The sequence below is a fragment of the Carcharodon carcharias genome, chromosome 22 (assembly GCF_017639515.1).
Source record: "Carcharodon carcharias isolate sCarCar2 chromosome 22, sCarCar2.pri, whole genome shotgun sequence".
NCBI classification, from domain to species: domain Eukaryota; kingdom Metazoa; phylum Chordata; class Chondrichthyes; order Lamniformes; family Lamnidae; genus Carcharodon; species Carcharodon carcharias.
The window spans coordinates 23,538,387-23,560,555 of NC_054488.1; the positions used below are offsets into that span (position 1 = coordinate 23,538,387).

Consider the following 22,169-nt stretch of genomic DNA (forward strand, 5'->3'; position numbering starts at 1 on the left):
TGTAGGGTGGAGCTTAAGAAAGCATTTAGGAGATCAAAGAGGGCATATGAGAAAGCTCTGGCTGGTAAAAGTAGGGAAAATCCCAAGATATTCTATTTGTATATCAATTGGAAGAGGATTACCAGGGAAAGAGTAGGGCCCATTGGGGACCAAGGGGGCAATCTATGGGGGGAGCCAGAGGACATCAGTAAAGTGTTGAACGAATACTTCACATCCGTCTTCACCCAAGAGAATGAGGATGAAGGTATGGAACTCGGGGAGAGATGGCGAGGTTCTTGAGCAAATTGATATAGGGAGTGACGAGGTATTGGAGGTGTTGGCAGGCTTAAAAGTGGACAAGTCTCCAGTTCTGGATGACTGGTGTCCCAGACTGCTGAGGGAGTCAAGGGAGGAGATCGCAGGGGCTCTGACCCAAATTTTTAATTCCTCTCTGGCCACGGGGGAGGTGCCAGAGGACTGGAAAACAGCTAATGTGGTTCCAATATTTAACAAGGGTTATAGAGATAAGCCAGGGAACTACAGGCCAGTGAGTATAACGTCACTGGTAGGGAAGCTATTGGAGAAAACTCTGAAGGAGAGAATCTATCTCCACTAGGAGGCAAAGTTTGACCAGGGATAGTCAGCATGGCTTTGTCAGAGGAAGGTCATGCCTGACAAATTTGATTGAATTTTTTGAGGAGGTGACCAGGTGTGTAGATGAGGGTAGTGCAGTTGATATAGTTTATATGGATTTCAGCAAAGCCTTTGACAAGGTCCTACTGGGAGACTTATAAAGGCGGCAAATGCACATGGGATAAAGGGTAATTCGATAAGGTGGATTCAAAATTGGCTTAGTTGTTGGGGGCAGAGGGTAATGACAGAAGGATGCTTTATTGATTGGAAGCCCGTGTCCAGTGTTGTACCACAGGGATCTTTGCTGGGTCCCTTATTACTTGTCATTTATATAAATGATATAGATGACTATGTGGGGGGTAGGATTAGTAAGTTTGTGGATGATACAAAGATTGGCCAGGTGATTAACAGTGAGGTTGAGTGTCTTAGGCTACAGGAAGATATAGACGGGATGGTCAAATGGGCAGATAAGTGGCAGATGGAATTTAACACTGAAAAGTATGAGGTGATACACTTTGGAAGGAGTAATTTGATAAGAAAGTATTCAATGAATGGCATGACACCAGGAAGTTCTGAGGAACAAAGGGACCTTGGCATGTGTGTCCATTCAGATCTCTGAAGGCAGAAGGGCATGTTAGTGGGGTGGTGAAAAAGGCATATGGGACACTTGCCTTTATCAATCAAGGCATAGATTACAAAAGTAGGGAGGTCATGTTGAAGTTGTATAGAACCTTGGTGAGGCCACAGCTGGAGTACTGTGTGCAGTTCTGGTCGCCACATTATAGGAAGGATGTGATTGCACTGGAGTGGGTGCAGAGGAGATTAACCAGGATGTTGCCTGGGATGAAACATTTAAGTTATGAAGAGAGGTTGGATAGACTTGGTTTGTTTTCATTGGAGCAGAGAAGACTGAGGTGTACAAGAATATAAGGGACATGGACAGGGTGGATAGGAAGCAGCTGTTCCCCTTAGTTGAAAGGTCAGTCATGAAGGGACGCAAGTTCAAGGTGAGGGGCAGGAGGTTTAGGGGGGATGTGAGGAAAAGCTTTTTTACCCAGAGGGTGGTGACGGTCTGGAATGCACTGCCTGAGAGGGTGGTGGAGGCAGGTTGTCTCACATCCTTTAAAAATTACCTGGATAAGCACTTGGCACATCATAACATTCAAGGCTATGGGCCAAGTGCTGGTAAATGGGATTAGGTAGGTAGGTCAAGTGTTTCTCACGTGTCGGTGCAGACTCGATGGGCCAAAGGGCCTCTTCTGCACTGTGTGATTCTGTATATAGAAATTATCTGTAAACATCCCTCATGCAGCAATGTATTGGAAACTGCAAGATGTTGCTTCTATATCTAGCAGTAGCCTGGAAGAAGCCAGAAGCAAACAAGAGCCACAGTCACGTTGACAGCCACATGAAATGCTCTCCTTACTCTGCTCTGAGGTTGCAGTTGTAGCTGCAGCAGTTGGCAGATTTCATCGCAGCCTCTTTTGTGAAGGATAGTCATCTCATTCATTGACCATGGGCAGATTTGGCTTCCTACTAAAAGCCTTTCTCTCGTTTTTCCTCCTCCCTCTTCTAACAGCCTGTCCTACTCTGCATGACCTCTCTTCATTCTCAAAGTAAAATTAAACCCCCAGAGGGAGGCCTACCAGGCCACTCATATCTGGAAGAAACTTGGTTTAGCTTTTAAATGAAAGAAAAATACTTCAGCACCAGCCAAACCATTCCTTGTGGATTATTGTTATATTATATGTTGTCGAAGTATAAGAAAACTTTAAAAACATGCACAGTTGCACCAACGGGCAGAAGAAATAATCCAGCAACTAACCTCTAAGTAGCTCATGACCTCTTAGTGCTGGTGGGAAGGGGGGACGTTTTATTTGTTTAACTGTATGGATTTAAGACATGGTGTTGGATGTAGCGTGGAGTTAAAAATGGAAACACTGGCATCAAATCGGTGTTGTACACTGGTTTACAATCTGCCTTGTCCACATGCTGCTGGGGGCTGTTCAACGTGGATATGTAAATCTTCTCATCAAGGTGACATCCTGCCTATTTCCCATCAGATCTCAGACTCCGTTTTCAAGCATTAGGTTGCCACTTGGGGCCCATAAAAATAGACTTTCCACTGTCCAACCTCACTCCCATGAACTTTCTGAGGGGGAGAGATTCTCGTGTCTGGCGGTCCGAATGACTTCGTTAGAGGTGAATATCGGACATGGAGTACACCGGGCAGCCAGACTGACTTTGCAGCATTCCGTTTCCTGAGAGGAGTTTGTGAGTTTCTTGAACTAATTCTGACCTGAGCACAGGTTTGTGATAGTGCACAACACAAAATAGATTCCACGTGTACTCACAATACAGTAGTGAGAGAGCCAATAGTAAGTTTAACAAGGCTGTACAGTTAAAATAAACCATTCGGTATTTGGGTGAGATTTAACATTGAAAAGCGCGGGGGGGGGGGGGGACACTATCTGACGTCGCTTCGTGGAGGGAAAATCTTCGCTCCCGCACTTCGCCTGCTCGAGCCGCGCATGCGCTACGAACCTGTGACCTGACGGTCTTGTCGCCGCGCTTGCGCAAGGACACGGGATGACAGGGTTGCGCATGCGTATCGCTCGGCTCCCGGAGGATGCGGCTGAACGAGGAGGTGGAGCTGCAAGGCCGACTGGTTGCATTGGTACCTTACGGAGCGGGGCACGTTCCCAGGTCAGGGCCAGAGAATCCTGCCGATGCGAGTTCTCGGTCTGGGTGGGGTGACCAGGCGCCATCACATGCCATCAGAGTGATGATGCGCGCTCCTGGCCTGTTCCAGGGGTCACGGCCTCGCCTGGCCCGCCCTGTGCGCGCGCCACGTCTGTGGTGGGAGGTGTGACGGGTGCGCGCTCCACGTCTGGGTGGGAGGGGTGATAGGGTGCGCGCTCCCAGTCTGTGGGGCGGGGGTGACGGGTGGGCGCTCCATGTCAGGTGGGAGGAGTGATGGGTGCGCGCTCCCAGTCTTGAGGAGCGTGACGGTTGCGTGCTCCCAGTCTTTTGGGGGGTGGGGTGTGACGGGTGCGCGCTCCCAGTCTGTTGAGGGGGGTGACGGGTGCCTTCTCCCAGTCTTTTGGGGGGGGGGGGGGGGGGGCGGCGGTGACAGATGCGTGCTCCCAGTCTTTTGTGGAGGGAGGGAGGGAGGGGGGGTGACGGGTGCGTGCTGCCAGTCTTTTGTGGAGGGGGGGGGGGGGAGGTGACGGGTGCGTGCTGCCAGTCTTTTGTGGAGGGGGGGGGGGGAGGTGACGGGTGCGTGCTGCCAGTCTTTTGTGGAGGGTGATGGGTGCACGCTCCCAGTCTTTTGGAGGGGGGGAGGGTGATGGGTGTGTGCTCCCAGTCTTTTGGGGGGGAGGAGTGATGGGTGCGCGCTCCCAGTCTTTTGGAGGGGGGGAGGGTGATGGGTGTGTGCTCCCAGTCTTTTGGGGGGGAGGAGTGATGGGTGCGCGCTCCTAGTCTTTTGGGGAGGGGATGTGACAGGTGCGCGCTCCCAGTCTTTGGTGGGAGGGGTGACAGGTTTGCGCTCCTGGTCTGTGCGGCGTGGGGGTGATGGGTGCGCATGCTCCCGGGCTGTGCAAGGGTGATCCTCTTGGTAAAGATCCCATAGATGCCTCCCCTTCCTGGTAAGGTTAGTGTCGAAACCAACATAAATTTGGTCGTAAATGATTTTGAGGAAATCCCTGACTAGATTGAACAAAGCAGCAATGTGTATTAATATAGCGCCTTTAACTTTGTAAAATGTCTTAAGATGCCTCACAGGACCTTTTAAAGAAATCAAATTTCACACTGAGAAGGATGAGGAGCTATTAGTGCAGATGACCTGATTGATGTTTAGTCAAATTGTTTTAGGGAAAATCTTGGGCTGAATGGCCTCATTCTACGCCTTAACTTTTCTGTGGTTCTTGATAGAGAAAAGTGAGGTAGGAAAGTGGAGTGGTTTAGGGAGGAAATTCCAGAGTTTAGGAGCTTAGCAGCTGAATGCATAGCTGCCATTTTGGAGCAATTTCAATTGGGGATATGTGAGAGTCCAGAAAACGGAGATTTCCACGTTATTGTTAGAATCACACTGCAATGGAGTGCATGATGTAAGGTTGTAATTGAGAGCAGCTGCCACAATTACTGAAAGATTAGGGAATTATTGCAAGTATATAAAAAGCAATTCATACTGGGTGTAGCAGGGAACAAGGGAGTCTGTGCCTTTACTTTGTAGCCTTGCAAATAAAACTGGATTAAGGAAAAGACTGGCTTCAGATTCATCCTTTCTCAATGTATGAACAGCGACTTTAACATTTGGGGTTGTAGGGCTGGAGGAGATTACAGAGATAGGGAGTGGTGAGGCCTTGGAGGGACTCAAGATTTATACAGTCAGAAGCTCTTCACAGGGAGTGGCTGTTGCAGTAAGTGCATGCAGGAATTCCCAGAGCCCCTTATATTCTGAGCTGAAGAATTGGGCTGAAATGTCTGCAGTTTCCTGTGGTGCTCACTAATAGGAGAGCCTGATAACAGAATCACCTAAGCTACCTCGCATGTGGGAGGGAGTAATCTTGACCTTGTGCAAAAATGTAAGAAAGTGAATCAGCAGCCCAGTTTACAGCTCACCCAATTTATATTTTCATTGACTTCAATATACCTAAGTGGGACTCCAGACTCATATCAAGATGACTGACTCTGAACTGACTTCGCAATTAGCCTAGCAACTTTAATTGTTTACAGGTATCACCAATGGATGAAATCAGAGGAGTTACAGAAGCTTACGGCCTCGGAGCCACTTACCTTGGAGCAGGAATACCAGATGCAGAGAAGCTGGCGGGAGGATGCCGACAGTAAGGACTTGTTAATAATACCAAAACCATCTTGGGCTGTCATTGAACAGGTCAGCAGCAGAGAGCTGGATCTCCATTCATTACATATTTACCAGGACAATGTACTGAATTTGTACAGGCTGTGTTTCTTGTGTGTCGTTCAAGCTGCTGAATATTGGTACAAGGGAATGTAAATCTTTCCATTTCAGGAGCCTAGCGTCAGCATCAACAATGTCAGCACGGATTACAGGCCGTTCTGTTGTTTGATATGCCTCAACCCTAAGCCAAGAAGGTTTGGTACTTTATTAGGGTGATGTTTTTTCATCTCTCTCACCGCTCAATTTTGGAATATCCACATAGATGCTTACAGCCAACCTGAGTCCCAAGAGTCTGGACTTAATTTGAATGCTGGCTCCAGAGGTAAAAGGCCATTCTATAAACCACTGCACAAACTAGTCCAACAACAACTTCATTAAAGGCACTACATGAATGCATTAGCATTGGTCCCAAGTTATAATTTGCATTCCTAATGTGTCCTTTCACTGAATCACAATTTATATATTTAACAAAATGTAGCCATAAATAGTGATTTCACCAATACAGTCCCCACCACTTGGGCAAATAGTTCTAATAGGAGTGAATTACAAAGGCAATGTTTAAAATGTATAAGCGTACTGTCGGTTTAAGTAGTTCAGTACTTACCAATTTAAAAGCCATGCTGATTTCAGTTAAAGTCTGCTGTTCGCACTAACGATTAGGGGTGTTATATCATTACTGCAGCCCATTATGGTTTTATCGTGTACCGTGCATAGCAGGTAAATTATATTCACACAAGCACGCTTCCCCAAATATGTGGTGGGATCTATACTTAAGGATCTGAACATTGACGATCCTTCTTTGTATTTTGACAGAATGTACCTTCATTGTTTTGGACAAGCTCAGGTGGGCGAGTGGTTTGTACACAGAAGAGGACTGCATGGTGGGAGATGTGAATCTGTTTTTCACGGATCCTGAAGACACCACAGTGGCTGAAATTGAAATTATGATTGCGGGTTAGTACTAGTTACAGCACTGTCACTAGGGTTTCAGTAATGTGTACAGTATTCGCATTGGGCCATAATTTACTGTTGTAGAGAGTAACAGCATCTACTATTAATTAAACTTGGCCTTGTCTTTTCAATGTAAATGATATTTTGCACCCCAAGTTGTTGGAACTGCAAACTGAGTTGAGGTAAGCAGGGCATCTGGGACTTGAATGAACATAGTAAGCAACAATTCCAGATGGTGCCTTCTGAACTTGGGTTGTACCTGGAGAGCAGGTTTTGAGATCTATAACACTAAAATTTGAGTATTGCTGAAAAAAGAGATATGCCATTGAAGCTTTTTGTCACTGACAGCCAGTTTAAGATTATCAGTTGGGCTCGCAATGTAGCTCACTTATGTGTACTAGAAGCCACATATATTCACATACAGGGCCCTGTCCTTTGCAGACAGAAGGAGCATGTCCACAAGTTGCGCCTTTTTCAACTAAACAAAAGCTTGGGGGATAGCCATTCCCTAGTTCATTCCCCAGGGCAATGGCTTGACCAATCAGAGTCAACCTGTCTGGTTTGAATTTAAACAAAAGCTTGGCAGTTAATTGTTCCCTGGTGCATTTTCCATGGAAATGCCTCTAGCAATCAAGAGTTCACTTGCTAACCAATCAGCACTTTCTTCTTGTGCAGTATAAATTACTGTACCCTTTACAACTGGTGTTCATGTGAATTGCCCCGATGAGTGCAAGATGAAAAACTTTGACAGCATTTCTCTTTTTTTTTTTTCAGCAATACTCTAGTTCTGTACTACCAAACACTAAAATTGTGCATTTTCAAACCATTCAGAGTGATGTACCCTGGGGTTCTGCCCATGTTGATGCGGGTGCCTCTGCATGCCTTAATATACTCTTGGGGTCTCCTGTGCACATGTTGATGTACTCCTGGGGCTGCCTTTGCAAAAATTGACACACTAATGGATTCCTCCTGCAGATGTTGATACATTAATGGAGACCCCTTGTAAGTACTGATATATGGCAGTTCTGGTATATTGTGCTCTGTGTTGCACATGGCATTTGTAGTGTTGCATTGTATTTTCTAGTGATATTAAGTACCCTGTGCTTTTGTTTTTTAGAGTCTAGTCACAGAGGAAAGGGGTTTGGAAAGGAAGCAACAATGATGATGATGTATTATGGTGAGAACACGGCATACTAATGCTGTCGTGCCTTTGGTGGCTGTTTATTCTGTAATGTGATAGTAATTTATTTTTGAAGTAGTACCTATTGCCCTGGAAAGCAGCTGTGACTGTCAGAACCTGAAAATTGACTGATTGGTGAGTGGTTTAAGGATCATTATAGCAAGGTGATCGTCATACGTGGAGACATTCACAGCAGAAAGGGGAGGAGAGCAATTTCTTTAATAAAAACTGCTTAATTCGGAAACAGGTTCAGCAGAAGGCTTTTCCTCATCCTCAGCAACTTGATCTTATCCAAAACTCCACCTGCCCTGTCTGTCTCAAAATTCATTCTCTACTTAAACCCCACCCCGGATTCCCTTTGACTCCAGTTTTGCTAGGGCTCCTTGATGCCACACTCGGTCAAATGCTGCCTTGATGTCAAGGGCAGTCACTCTCACCTCTCCTCTGGAGTCCAGCTCTTTTGTCCATGTTTGAACCAAGGCTGTAATGAGGTCAGAAGCTGAGTGACCCTGGCGGAACTCAAACTGAGCGTCAGTGAGCAGGTTATTCCTAAGCAAGTGCCGCATGATAGCATTGTTGATGACCACTTCCATTACTGATGATGGAGAGTACGCTGATGGGGTGGTAATTGGCCGGGTTGGATTTGTCCTGCTTTTTATATATAGGACATACGTGGCAATTTTCCACATTGCCAGGTAGATGCCAGTGTTGTAGCTGTACTGGAACAACTTGAATAGGGATATGGCAAGTTCTGGAGCACAAGTCTTCAGTACTATTGGAAGAATATTGTCAGGGCCCATAGCCTTTGCAGCATCCAGTGCTTTCAACCATTTCTTGATATCACGTGGAGTGAATTGAATTGGCTGAAGACTGACATTTGTGATGCTGGGGATCTCCAGAGGAGACTCGGATGGATCACTCACTCAGCACTTCTGGCTGAAGATTGTTGCGAATGCATCAGTCCTATCTTTTGATGTGCTGGGCTCCTCCGCCATTGAGTTTGGGGATATTTGTGGACCCTCCTCCAGTGAGTTGTTTAATTGTCCACCACCATTCACGACTGGATGTGGCAGACAACTAATCCATTAGTTGTGGAATCGCTTGGCTCTATCACTTGCTTCTTATGATGTTTGACACGCAAGTAGTCCTGTGTTGTAGGTTGACATCTCATTTTTAAGTATGCCTGGTGCTACTCCTGGCATGCCCCCCAGCACACTTCACTGAACCAGCATTGATTCCCTGGTTTGGTGGTAATGGTAGAGCAGGATATGTTGGGCCATGAGGTTACAGATTTTGGTTGGGTACAGTTTTGCTGTTGCTGATGGCACACAGCATCTCATGGATGCCCAGTCTTGAGTTGCTTGATCTGTTTGAAGTCTATCCATTTAGCACACTGGTGGTGCCACACAACACACTGGAGGTATCCACAATCAGAAGACAGGACTTTGTCTCCACAAGGACTGTGCGGTGATCACTCCTACCAATACTGCCATGGATAGATGCATCTGCGGCAGGCAGGATGGTGAGGATGAGGTCAAGTATGTTCTTCCCTCTTGTTGGTTCCTTCACCAGACCTAGCCTAGCAGCTATGTGCTTCAGGACTCAGCTAGCTCGGTCTGTGCTGGTGCTACCAAGCCAATCCCCCATCTAGAGTACATTCTGTGTCCTTGCCATCCTTGGTGGGACAGAACATACCCAAGTATGGTGATGGTGTCTGGGACATTGTAAGGTATGATTCAGTGAGTTTGACTATGTCAGGCTGCTGCTTGACTAGTCTGTGAGACATCTCTCCCAATTTTGGCACAATTCCCAGATGTTAGTAAGGAGGACTTCGCGGGTTCGACAGGGCTGGGTTTGCCACTGTTGTTTCCGGTGCCTAGGTGGATGCTGGGTGGTCTATTCGGTTTCATTCCTTTGTATTGACTTTCTAGCGGTTTGATACAACTGAGTGGCTTGCTAGGCCATTTCAGAGGAATTTAAGAGTTTGCGGATCTGGAGTCATGTAGGCCAGACCAGATGAGAATGGCAGATTTCCTTCCCTAAAGTACTTTAGCGAACTAGATGGTTTTTACAACAATCGATGATGGTTTCATGGTCATCATTAGATTTTTAAATCCAGATTTTTATTGAATTCAAATTTCACCATCAGCCGTGGTGGGATTGGAACCTGGGTTCTGGGAGCATTACCCTGGGTCTCTGGATTACTAGTTCAGTGGCAATACCACTACATCACTGTCTCTAGTGGAGGGATTGAATGAGTTGATGATGAGGTAGAGCTGGGTGCCATCGACATATATGTGGAAACTGATGCTGTGTGTTTGGATAATGTTGAGGGGCAACATGTACATGAGAAATTGGAGGGGACGAAGGATGGATCCCTGGGTCATTCTGGAGGTAATGATGTGGGAATGGGAAGAGAAGCCACTGCAAATGATTCTATGGCGAGAAAGGAATGGAACCAGATGAGTGAGTCCACCCCATTAGATGACAAGGAGAAGCTTTGAAGGAGGATTCTGTGGTAAAGTTCGAGACAGGTTGAAAACGACAAGGTTACATAGTTTACCTTTGTCACAGTCACATAGGATGCCCCTTGTGACTTTAATAAAAGTCATTTCAGTACTATGGCAGGGGAAGAAACCTGATTTGAAAGGAATCGAATGTGGAGTTCCAGGAAAGATGAGCAGATTTGGGCAGTGACAGCATGCTCAAAGGTTTTGAAGAAGAATGGGAGGTTGGCGATGGTAGTGGTTTGCAAGGAAAATAAAGACTTGCATTTACATAACACCTTTCACAACCACTGGACATCTCAATGTGCTTTACAGCCAATGGATTATTTTTTGAAGTGTAGTCACTGCTTGATTGTAGGAAATGCAGCAGCCAGTAAGGTCCCACAAACAGCAATGTGATAATGACCAGATAACTTTTTTTGTGATGCTGATTGTGGGGTAAATATTAGCCAGGATACTGCGGATAACTCCCTTGCTCATCTTCAAAATAGTATCATGAGATCTTTTACATCCACCTTAAAGATTGCAGACGTTTAACATTTTTCATCTGAAAGACTTAAGGACAGAGGGATCAAGTCGTTTTTTAAGAGGGATTACTGCAGATATGAAGAGCAGGCGACAGTAACTTGTGAGAGAGAACCATTAACAATATCAGCTAACATGGAGTCAGGAGGGGAAGTTGAGTAGTCAGCCATTTGGTGGGAATAGGATTATGGGAGCGAGAGATGGATTTCATGGACAAGATGAGCTTGGAGAGGGCGTGAGGAGCAATAGGAGAGAAACTAGAGAAAAATGAGTTCAGGGCTAGGGCCAGAGGGAACCTTGAGGGGACAGTTGGCCCAGTGGGTTGGAGGGGAGGGTGGCGGCAGAGGCAGCGGAGCACATGGTCTCAATCTTAGTGACAAGGAAGTCCATATGCTCCTTGTACTTGTTGGTTGTGTGGTAAACATTTGTTTACGTGGTTGCTTTTTTTCTTCAGGAGTAACTAAACTGGGGATAAAAAAATTTCAAGCCAAGATCAACCTGGAAAATACAATCAGCATTGCTATGTTTCAAAACTTCCACTTTAAAGAGGTAATGTACTTTACCCATGCGCTAACTTTCCATTTCAACACTCCAACTGTGCCACAATCCCTGATGGATAATGCCTGCTGCACTTAATTGTTGGATCTGTATAAATACACCAGGTGCCAAATGTTCCATGAAACAGGAGTAGGCTTTATAGTCTTTTAAACCTATTCCATTATTCACTGAAACATTGGCTGATCTGTCCCCTAACTCCATCTACCTACCTATGCCCCAAAACTCTTAATACCTTTAGTTTCCAAAAACCTATCAATCTTGGTTTTAAAAGAGAATTCCAAACTTCTACCAATCTTTTTGTGTAGAAGCGTTTTCTAATTTCATTCTTGAAAAGTCAAGTTCTAATTTTTAGATTATGCCCCTGAGTCATAGATCAACTAGTGGAACCTTGTTTCTGTCCATAAAGTGACAGGCTAGATAAAAATAAAACTCCCAATTTGCTCACCTATCAAGTGCTGTCAGGGCAAGTACACCATAGATTAGACACATAGTAGAACTCCCTCTACAATCTACCATCAGACACTCCCAGGGCAAGTACAGCACAGGTTAGATACAGAGTAAAGCTCTCTCTACACTGTCCCATCAAGCACTCCCAAGACAGGAACAGTTCAGATTGGATACAGAGTAAAGCTTCCTCTACACTGTCCCAGGACAGGTATAGCAAGGGTATTTAGTTGAACATAAGAAATAGGAGCAGGATTAGGCCATTTGGCCCCTCAAGCCTGCCCCACCATTCAATAAGATCATGGCTGATTTGCCCCAGGCCTCAACTCCTCTTTCCTGCCAGTTCCTCACAGTCCTCAATCCCCTGATATTTCAAAAATCTATCTACCTCCTCTTTAAATACTTTCAGTAATCTAGCCTCCACAACTCTCTGGAGTAGAGAATTCCAGACATTCACTACCCTCAGAGAAGAAATTCCTTCGCATCTCAGTTTTAAATGAGTGTCCCCTTATTCTGTAACTATGTCCCCTAGTCTGAGACTCCCCACCAGTGGAAACATCTTCTCAGCATCTACCCTGCCAAGCACCCTTAGAATCTTGTACGTTTCACCCCTCATTCTTCTAAATGCTAATGAATAAAGGCCTAACCTGTTTAGCTGTTCTTGATAAGTCAACCCCCTCATCCCAGGAATCAGCCTAGTGAATCTCTTTTGAACTGCCTCCAATGCCAGTATATCCTTTCTTAAATATGGGGATCAAAACTATACACAGTACTCCAGGTGCGGCCTCACTGACACCCTGTACAGTTGTAACAAGACTTCCCTATTTTTAAACTCCAGCCCCCTAGCAATACAGGCTAAAATTCCATTTGTCGTCTTAATTACTTGCTGCACCTGCATGCTAACCTTTTTGTGTTTCATGCACAAGAACACACAGATCCCTCTGTGCTGCACTTCTTTGGAGTCTCTTTCTATTTAAATAATAGTCTGCCTTTGATCTTTCCTACCAAAGTGCATGACTTCACACTTTCCTACATTAAACTCCATCTGTCAAGTTTTTGACCACTCATTCAACCTACCTATATCCCCTTGCAGATTCCTTACGTCCTCATCACAACACGACCTCCCACCTATTTTTGTATCATCAAATTTGGATAGATTACACTGCACCTTCCTTCAACTCATTAATGTCAATAGTAAATAATTGAAGCCTTAGTACTGATCCTTGTGGCACTCCACTAGTTGCATCTGTCCAACCTGAAAAAGACCCATTAATCCCGACCCTGTCTTATGTGTGTTAACCAATCCTCAATCCAAGCTAATACATTACCCCCAAAACCGTGAGCTCCAATCTTGTTTAATAACCTTTTATGTTGCACCTTATCGAATTCCTTCTGGGAAATCCAAATACACTAACTACCGGTTCCCCTTTATCAACTCTGCTCGTTATATCCTCAAGGACTGTAGCAAGTTTATCAAACATGATTTCCCTTTCACAAAACCATGTTGACTCTGTTTGATTGCGTTAAGCTTTTCTAAATGTCCTGCTATTTCTTCCTTAATAATGGACTCCAGCATTTTCCCAATGACAGATGTTAGGCTGTCTTGCCTATAGTTTCCTGCTTTTTGTCTCCCTCCCTTCTTGAACAGGGGCATCACATTAGTGGTTTACAAATCCACTGGGACCCTCCCGGAATCCAATGAGTTCTGGAATATTTCGACCAATGCCTCCACTGTCTCTGTGGCTACTTCCTTTAAAACCCTTGGATGCAGGCCATTAGGTCCTGGCGACCTGTCTGCCTATAGTCCCATTAATTTGTCAAATACTTTGTCCCTCCTGATAGAGACTGTTACAAGATCGTTCCCCCCATTAGCCCCTTGCTTATCTGATATCTTTGGGATGCAAAATATTGGTATAAGTTATCTGCCAATTATTAAAGCAGAATTTACAGCACAGAAACGGCTATTTGGCCCGACTGATCAATGCTTTTTTAAAAATTGATTCACGGGATGTGGACATCGCTGGCAAGGAAAGATCAACACTTATTGTGAATCACTAATAGTCCTCGAGAAGGTGGTGGTGAACCACCCCCATGAACCCCTGCAGTCCATGTGGTGACGGAACTCCCACAGTGCTATTTCACACAGAATCTCACAGAGCAGAAGAGGCCCTTTGGCCCATTGAATCTGCACCGACACACAAGAAACACTTGACCTACCTACCTAATCCTGTTTACCAGCACTTGGCCCATAGCCTTGAATGTTATGATGTGCCAAGTGCTCATCCAGGTACTTATTAAAGGATGTGAGGCAACCTGCCTCAATCACCCTCCCAGGCAGAGCATTCCAGACCGTCACCACCCTCTGGGTAAAAACGTTTTTCCTCACATCCCCCCTAAACCTCCTGCCCCTCACCTTGAACTTGCGTCCCTTCATGACTGACTCTTCAACTAAGGGGAACAGCTGCTCCCTATCCACCCTGTCCATGCCACTCATTATCTTGTACACCTCGACCAGGTCGCCCCTCAGTCTTCTCTGCTCCAACTAAAACAAACCAAGTCTATCCAACCTCTCTTCATAACTTAAATGTTTCATCCCAGGCAACATCCTGGTGAATCTCCTCTGCACCCCCTCCAGTGCAATCACATCCTTCCTATAATGTGGCGACCAGAACTGCACACAGTACTCCAGCTGTGGCCTCACCAAGGTTCTATACAACTCCAACATGACTTCCCTACTTTTGTAATCTATGCCTCGATTGATAAAGGCAAGTGTCCCTTATGCCTTTTTCACCACCCCACTAACATGCCCTTCTGCCTTCAGAGATCTATGGACACACACGCCAAGGTCCCTTTGTTCCTCAGAACTTCCTGGTGTCTTGCCGTTCATTGAATACTTCCTTGTCAAATTGCTCCTTCCAAAGTGTATCACCTCATACTTTTCAGTGTTAAATTCCATCTGCCACTTATCTGCCCATTTGACCATCCCGTCTATATCTTCCTGTAGCCCAAGACACTCAACCTCACTGTTAACCACCCGGCCAATCTTTGTGTCATCCGCAAACTTACTAATCCTAGCTCCCACATAGTCATCTATGTCGTTTATATAAATGACGAATAATATGGGACTCAGCACAGATCCCTGTGGTACGCCACTGGACAAAGGCTTCCAGTCACTAAGGCAGCCTTCTGTCATCACCCTCTGTCTCCTACAACTAAGCCAATTTTGAATCCACCTTATCAAATTACCTTGTATCCCATGTGCATTTGCCTTCTTTATAAGTCTCCCAAAGATTGTCAAAGATTTTGCTGAAATCCAGGTAAACTACATCAACTGCACTACCCTCATCTACACACCTCCTCAAAAAATTCAATCAAATTTGTTAGGCATGACCTCCCTCTGACAAAACCATGCTGACTATCCCTGATCAAACCTTGCCTCTCCTTGTGGAGGTAGATTCTCTCCTTCAGAATTTTCTCCAATAGTTTACCTACCACTGACGTGAGACTCACTGGTTCCCAGGCTTATCTCTACAACCGTTCTTAAATAGCGGAACCACATTAGCTGTTCTCCAGTCCTCTGGCACGTCCCCCGTGGCCAGAGAGGAATTAAAAATTTGGGTCAGAGTCCCTGCGATCTCCTCCCTTGCCTCCCTCAGCAGTCTGGGGAACAAATAATCTGGACCTGGAGATTTGTCCACCTTTAAGCCTGCCAACAGCTCCAATACCTTGTCACTCCCTATATCAATTTGCTCAAAAACCTCGCACTCTCTCTCCCCGAGTTCCATACCTTCATCCTCATTTAATAGGGATTTTCAGGATTTTGGCCCAGCGACAACAAAGGAATGGAAGTATATTTACAGCTCAACATGATGTGCGACCTGGAGGGGAACTTGGAGTTGCTGGCGTTCTCATGCACTCTGCACAAGCCTCCTCCTATTCTACATCATCTTACCTTATCTCCTTTAATTCATGAGGGAGAAAGGAATTAATCGAGCTTCCCTTAAAAGATCCCTATTCTATTCATCTCAACCCCCTGTGAAAGCACATTCCACATTCTAACCACCATCATGCTATAGAATAGCATCCTCATTCCTTTATCGTATTTATTGGTGATTATCTTTTACTTATGGCCCCAAGATTTTATTTATTGCCGCCCCCCTGGCCAAGCCGTTCCAGTACAGCTACAACATTGGTATCTACTCAGTAATGTGGAAAATTGCCCAGGTATGTCCTGTACACACAAATCAAATTTCTCTGTTCCCCATTATCAATTCCGCAATCGCATCCTCCATGGGATGCTTACTTTAGCCACTCTCTTTTTATATACCTGTAGAAGCTTTTGCTGTTTGTTTTTATATTTCTTGCCAATTTACTTTCATAATCAATTTTCTCCCTCTTTATTAACTTTTTAGTCATCCACTGCTGGTTCCTAAAAAAAATCCCGATCCTCTAACCTACCACCGCTTTGTATGCCTTAGTTTTTGATTGGATACTCTCCTTGACCACCTTTCTTAACCATGGGTGGGTGATCATCCTTCTCAGCAAGTCCTCCTTTTTGACCGGGATAAATGATTGCTGAGCATTATTAAATATCTGCCACTGCTCATCCACTGACCTTCCCCTTCGTCTATTTTCCCAGCCCGCTTTAGACAACTCTTTCTTCATACCTCTGTAATTGCCCTTATTTAAGTTGAGGACACTAGTTTGAGACCCGAGTTGCTTGCCCTCGAACTGAATTTGAAATTCTACTATGATGTGATTGCTATCCCCCATAGGATCCTTAACGGCAATAGCTCTAATTAATCCCACCCATTACACAATACTAGATCTGAAATAGCCTGTTCCTTGGTAGGTTCTGCAACACATTGCTCTAAGAAACAATCCCTGATGCACTCTACAAATTCGTCTTCCACCTTACAATTTAATTTTTCCAGTCAACATGCAGATTAAAATCGCCCATGACAATTGTAGCACCCTTCTTACACGCCTCCATTATTTCCTGATTTATACTTTGTCCTACAGTGAGGCAATTCTCAGGGGGTCTATAGGCAACTCCCACCCATGACTTCTTCCCCTTGCTATTCCTTATTTCCACCCAAATTGATTCCACATCATGATCTATTGCCCCTATATCACTACTCACCACGGCACTGATACCTTCCTTTATTAACAAAGCTACCTCACCTTCTTTTCCTTTTTGCCTATTTTCCCAGAATGTTGGATAGCCTTGAATATTGAGTTCCCAGTCTTGGTCTCCCTGCAACCATGTCTCCATAATAGCTATCAAGTCATATTAATTTATTTCTATTTCTGTCTTGTTACAAATGCTGCATGCATTCAGATAAAGAGCTTTAAGCTTTGACTTTTACCATTATTCATTCTGGTTCTGATTTCTGCTGCACTTTCTGCTTACGTTTTCTGTCCCTTCCTGTCACACTTTGATTATCATTTGCCTCTTCACTACCCTGCACCTCTGCTCTCTAGTTTCTTTCTGATTTTTTAAACTTCCCTTCAATTGAACCAGGACACTGGTCCCAGCATGGTTCAAATGAAGTCCATGCCAACGGAACAGCTCTCTCCTTCCCCAGTACTGATGCCAGTGCCCTATGAATTGGAACCCATTTCTCCCTCACCAATCTTTGAGCCACACATTTACCTCTCTAATCTTATTTACTTTACGCCAATGTGCATGTGGCTCAGGTAGTAATCCGGAGATTATTACCTTTGTGGTTCTGCTTTTTAATGTAGCCCTGAGATGCTCGTGGTCCCTCAGCAGAACCTCTTTCCTAGTCCTACCTATGTTGTTGGTACCTACTTGGACCACTACAACTGGATCCTTCTCCTACCACTCTAAGGTCCTCTCCAACCCAGAAGAGATGTCCTTAACCTTGGCACCAGGCAGACAACACAGCCTTCGGGACTCTATCTTTGCTGCAGAGAACAGTATCTATTCCCCTAACAATGCTATCCCCTATTACTACTACATTTCTTTTTCTCCCCCCACTTGAATGGTATTCTGTAGTCAGTTCGCTTATCCTCCCTGCAGTCTGAGCTCTCATCCACACCAGGAGCCAAGAACCTCGTCCCTATTGGAAAGGGCGCTGGCTGAGGCTCCTCCAAAGCTAAATTTTGGATCCCCATACCTGCCTCACTCGCAGCCACACCCTCCTGCCTCTGACCACTGTCCAAATTTGATGTAATTGTTGTAAAGGGGTGTGACTGTCTCCTGAAACAGTGTCTGGGTAACTCTCCCCCTCCCTGATGTGTCACAGTGTCCACAGCTCGGACTCCAGCTCACCAACTCTGAGCCAAAGTTCCTCAAGCAGCCAACATTTGCTGCAGATGTCACCGTGGATTGAACCGATTTCCACCAGTCCCACATACTACAGCTGCAACTCATCACCTACACAGCCATCTCTATTTTATTTCATTAATTTAGATGTTAAATATCTTAAAAGTGAATTTCTTAACTGTACTGTTCAGCTGTAATAATATCTCCTGATTTACACCACTTGGCCAATCAAAAGAGACAAGAAGAGATACCCACTAATCACATACCTGTTTTCCTTTGATGTCACACTTCGGCTCTGACAGATAGAAACAGGTCATCTTCTCACAGTCTTCTCTAGGTTCTGCTGACTGCCTAGCTCGGGGTCCTTCTCTAGCGATCTCCTCTAGGTGCTACTGACTGCCTGTCCCAGGGTCTCAGGTCCTCTTGCGCATTCCACAAACCTGGGAAGATTTGATGGGCAGTTTACCCTGGGCCTCAGCTGAGTTAGCTGATCTCCAGTTGAGCCAGACCTGGAGTAATACAACTCAACCCTTGGCTTGTGAGAGGGATATGGAAGGATAATCAGTCACGGATCCTGGTCCTGGTCACTACTCTACTGGAAATCCCATGTGTGAATGGATCAGGAAAGACTCAGCTTCTGTTGTGAGACCTGCCACAGTCCCGATAGACTGCCAAACTCCTTATCTTTGGGATGGGTAATAAATGCTGCCCTTGCCAGCAATGCCCAATCGCACACACGAATGAAAAAAACACAATGGCCAGTTGGAGAATTACAGGTGTTAGGCAAGGCCAAGAGTGGGTTCAGCTATGGTTCTGTGCCCTGTGAAATAGCTCAAAATTGAAACACAGCAAGGGCTTACAAGAATCAGTATTACACAGAGCTTGATTGTATTTTATTTTCCAATTCTCTGCAGGTTTTCACCCATCTCTCCCAAAGGCACTGGCCTTTGCCGTGTTGCACTTCATTATATCAACAGCACAAAATTTGAAAAAACATTTATTCTGATGCTTGTTAGAGAATTTTAGATTGTTTATCAGGAATGCCTCCATTGGCACAGCCACAAAGGAGCTTGTGGTGAACTGTTGGCACAGCATTGACGTACCACGGTACATATGAACTACACCCCCCATACAGCTTTAGCTGTATTGTCAATATTGTGCTGGATTTCATCTTAAAGGACCTACAAGTGTTTTGTTTTCTGATCTTTTAGGTTTCTATCAGTGACATATTCCAGGAAGTGACGCTCTGGTTAACTGTCGACAACTGCAGAAGAAAATGGCTCCTCGAACAAACTAATCACATCGAGGAGAAGTGGTATAGTCAACGGCTGGAGGAAGCCATCGGGAAAATCCATCTGCCTGCTGATTAGCAACTTTACAATGAGGACTGGCTACTTAAAAAGCCTATTATTGCCTGTTTAGAGATTTTTGAGTGCCATTCAAAGCATTTCATGTTGAAATTTGTCTGGGATGAATGCAATTGTTGCAGTTTCCAGCATCGTAATGTCAGACAAGGCCAATAAAATCTGTTTGACTTCGCCCCTGAGCCACACGTACTCCCCTGGTTAAGCTGAGTCCAAGAATGACCTTTTGTGCAGGAACCCCCTTGGCTTATTGAATAAGGATTCTCAGCATTGAGCCACATAAGCCAGGGCAGTTGCAGCTTTGATGTCCAGTCAACTGAGAGTTCACAGGGCAGTGGTAGGGCGCTGCACTTGGCCCCATGGTCCTATTCACTCCATAGTGGAACTGTACTGCAACATGCAAAGCATAAGCCGAAAAGGCGAATGGCTGTTACCATGGTACTGAACAGGTGTTCTTGTCAGGCTGTAAATGGGTATGAGTCTACCTCCTAGGTGGGTAAGAAAGCACATTGCTTTGGTTGACTGTCAGCATCTTTTTTTATAAAGATCCATAGCTATATAATGGGATATTCCATCTGTGCTTTTTTACAAAGGTTTTACCAGCTGGGAGGATCCTGCCTAGTGTAACCTTCTGTGGTGAAACCTGGAGTACAATTTGGGACACAGGGAGCAGAGGACATCATTTGCAGCTAGCAATTCAAATTTAACCACTAGATTGATTTTAAGCTTGAATTTGTAATCCAATGCAATAAATGGATATATATTTCTCATGTGTAAAGCTCACCATAGTAATTAGTAATCCAAGCAACAGCAATGCTAGCAGCAAGTAGATGAATATGTGGGATTAGAAAATAAAAGAACCATGGAATTCATCAAAACTTCTTCCACAGTCCATGGGCACTTTATCACAGACTCTAACCCACTCAATTAATCTCTACACTGTACTTTCTCAATCTTACATTCAGGGATGAGAAATTCCAGCCATTTTGTGGAATTCTGCCCTTTTTCCCTGACCTCTGCTTCCCTTCAGCTGCCACTATTTCCAATGCGGCCTAAGCCAAGATGAGAGAACCCCAAAGCCTGCACAATTTTCACCAGTAATGAGGCCAGGAGCAGGTCCAGCAGAGCTGTTCAGTCTCGCACCCACCAAGACCTGGCTGCCATCTGCATTCACAACTGTTGCAGTTAATGGCTGCTGGCTCCAGGCTATCAGCAGGGCTGAGTACAAGTACAGCGATAGCAGCATCCCTTTATGGACACACAGGTGTCACTGCTTACTAGCAGTGGGCGTCAGGGCAAAGGTATTTTGGGGTGGTGTCGAGGCAGTGAGTGAGGCCTCACTGCGTGCTGCTTGCTGCAGACCATCACTGTCACTTTCCTTTTGCAACAAGTTGGCGAAGCTTTGCTAGAGCTGCCAATAACAGGGGTGAGAGTGGAGGTCAGAGTGGGAGACACACCAGTGACTTTGTTTTAAAAGAATGTGTGTTGCATATCAATCATTTTAGAAAAAGCATGAATGTAAGCCACTGCCAAATAAAAGAGCCCTGATGAAACTTTCGCTTTTTCCCCTCATTAATGAAACACTTTCTTGGTTCCTGTCTAAACTTGGATGGAGTTAAATGTAAATCATTGTGTTATTTCCCCCTGATTTGTACAGTGAAACTTCACTTTTGTGCACACGGGTAATAAAGTGCCTGTGCAGCTCTTTTGTTCAAAGTTTGCGGAGACCTATTTAAAAAGTTGCCCAGTGCTTTTTATTTTGACACAATTTAAGTAAACTGAGAATTTTAACATTCCCTTTGATTTTTGACTGCACCTTTCTGGGCGCATTCAGACATGAGTGCTACTGTTTGTGGACTGCAGCATACTAATTCTAGTGCGGAGTTAAGCATGGCACAGAATTATATTTTGTTACATAATTGTTTCAGGCAGAAGAGTAGCAAACGGAGGTAATGGAGGAAACAAGACAAGGGCACATATAAGTGGTATTCAGAAAAGTGCAAATGAACAAAGGGACCTTGGAGTCTATAACACCCTGAAAGAGTGAGACTAGGTAGAATGTTCTTTCAGAGAGCCAGTGCAGACTCGATAGGCTGAAAGGCCTCCTTCTGCACTGTAAAGATTCTGTGAAGGTACAGGTAGACAAGTTGGTCAAGAAAGTGTGCGGGATACTTTAATGGTCAAGGACTAGTGCTTATGAGCAAGGAGGTTATGCTAGAACTGTGTAAAAACCCTAAACTCTGAGAAGGACACAGTCTGCAGAGATATAGACAGGTTAAAATAGTGGGAGTATAACGTGGGGAAGTGTGAAGTTATTTACTTTGGTCGTAAGAATAGAAAAACAAAATTTTTTAAAAGGTAAAACTTCTAAATATTGATGTTGGAGGGACTTGGGTGTACTCATACAAGGAACACAAAGTTAAAATGTAGATACAACAAGCAATTAGGAAGGCAAACAGCATATTGGTCTTTATTGCAAGGGATTGGTGTACAAGAATACATAAGTCTTGCTACAGTGGTGCAGGATTTTAAGACCAGTACATGAGTACTGAGTGCAGTCTCGATCTCTATGTCTAAGGAAGGATATACTTGCGTTGAAAGCGATATGGCAAATGTTCACTAGATTGGTCCTGGGATGAGAGGGTTGACCCATAAGGAGGCTGAATAAATTGGGTCTACACTCTGGAATTTAGAAGAATGAGAAGTCATCTCATTCAAACATACAAGATTATGAAGGGGCTTGATGGGGTCGATACTGAAAGGTTGTTTCCCTGGTTGAGGAATCTGGAACAAAGGTGCACAGCCTCAG

At 44.8% G+C, this 22,169-nt stretch overlaps 1 protein-coding gene across 3 annotated transcripts; it reads left to right on the forward strand.

The window, feature by feature from the left end:
* The first annotated feature begins 3,205 nt into the window (after nt 1–3,205).
* On the forward strand, nt 3,206–20,913 carry nat9 (N-acetyltransferase 9 (GCN5-related, putative)). 3 transcript variants are annotated; one of them, XM_041217307.1, is made up of 6 exons: nt 3,206–3,318; nt 5,353–5,462; nt 6,353–6,493; nt 7,608–7,667; nt 11,157–11,251; nt 19,208–20,913. In XM_041217307.1, exons 1-6 carry the CDS (start codon nt 3,242–3,244, stop codon nt 19,364–19,366), a joined length of 642 nt encoding a protein of 213 aa, XP_041073241.1. In that variant the 5' UTR covers nt 3,206–3,241; the 3' UTR covers nt 19,367–20,913. The 3 variants fall into 3 exon arrangements, with proteins under 3 accessions (XP_041073241.1, XP_041073242.1, XP_041073243.1); XM_041217309.1 differs by lacking the exon at nt 3,206–3,318 and adding an exon at nt 4,114–4,267; XM_041217308.1 differs by lacking the exon at nt 7,608–7,667.
* The last annotated feature ends 1,256 nt before the right edge of the window (nt 20,914–22,169 follow it).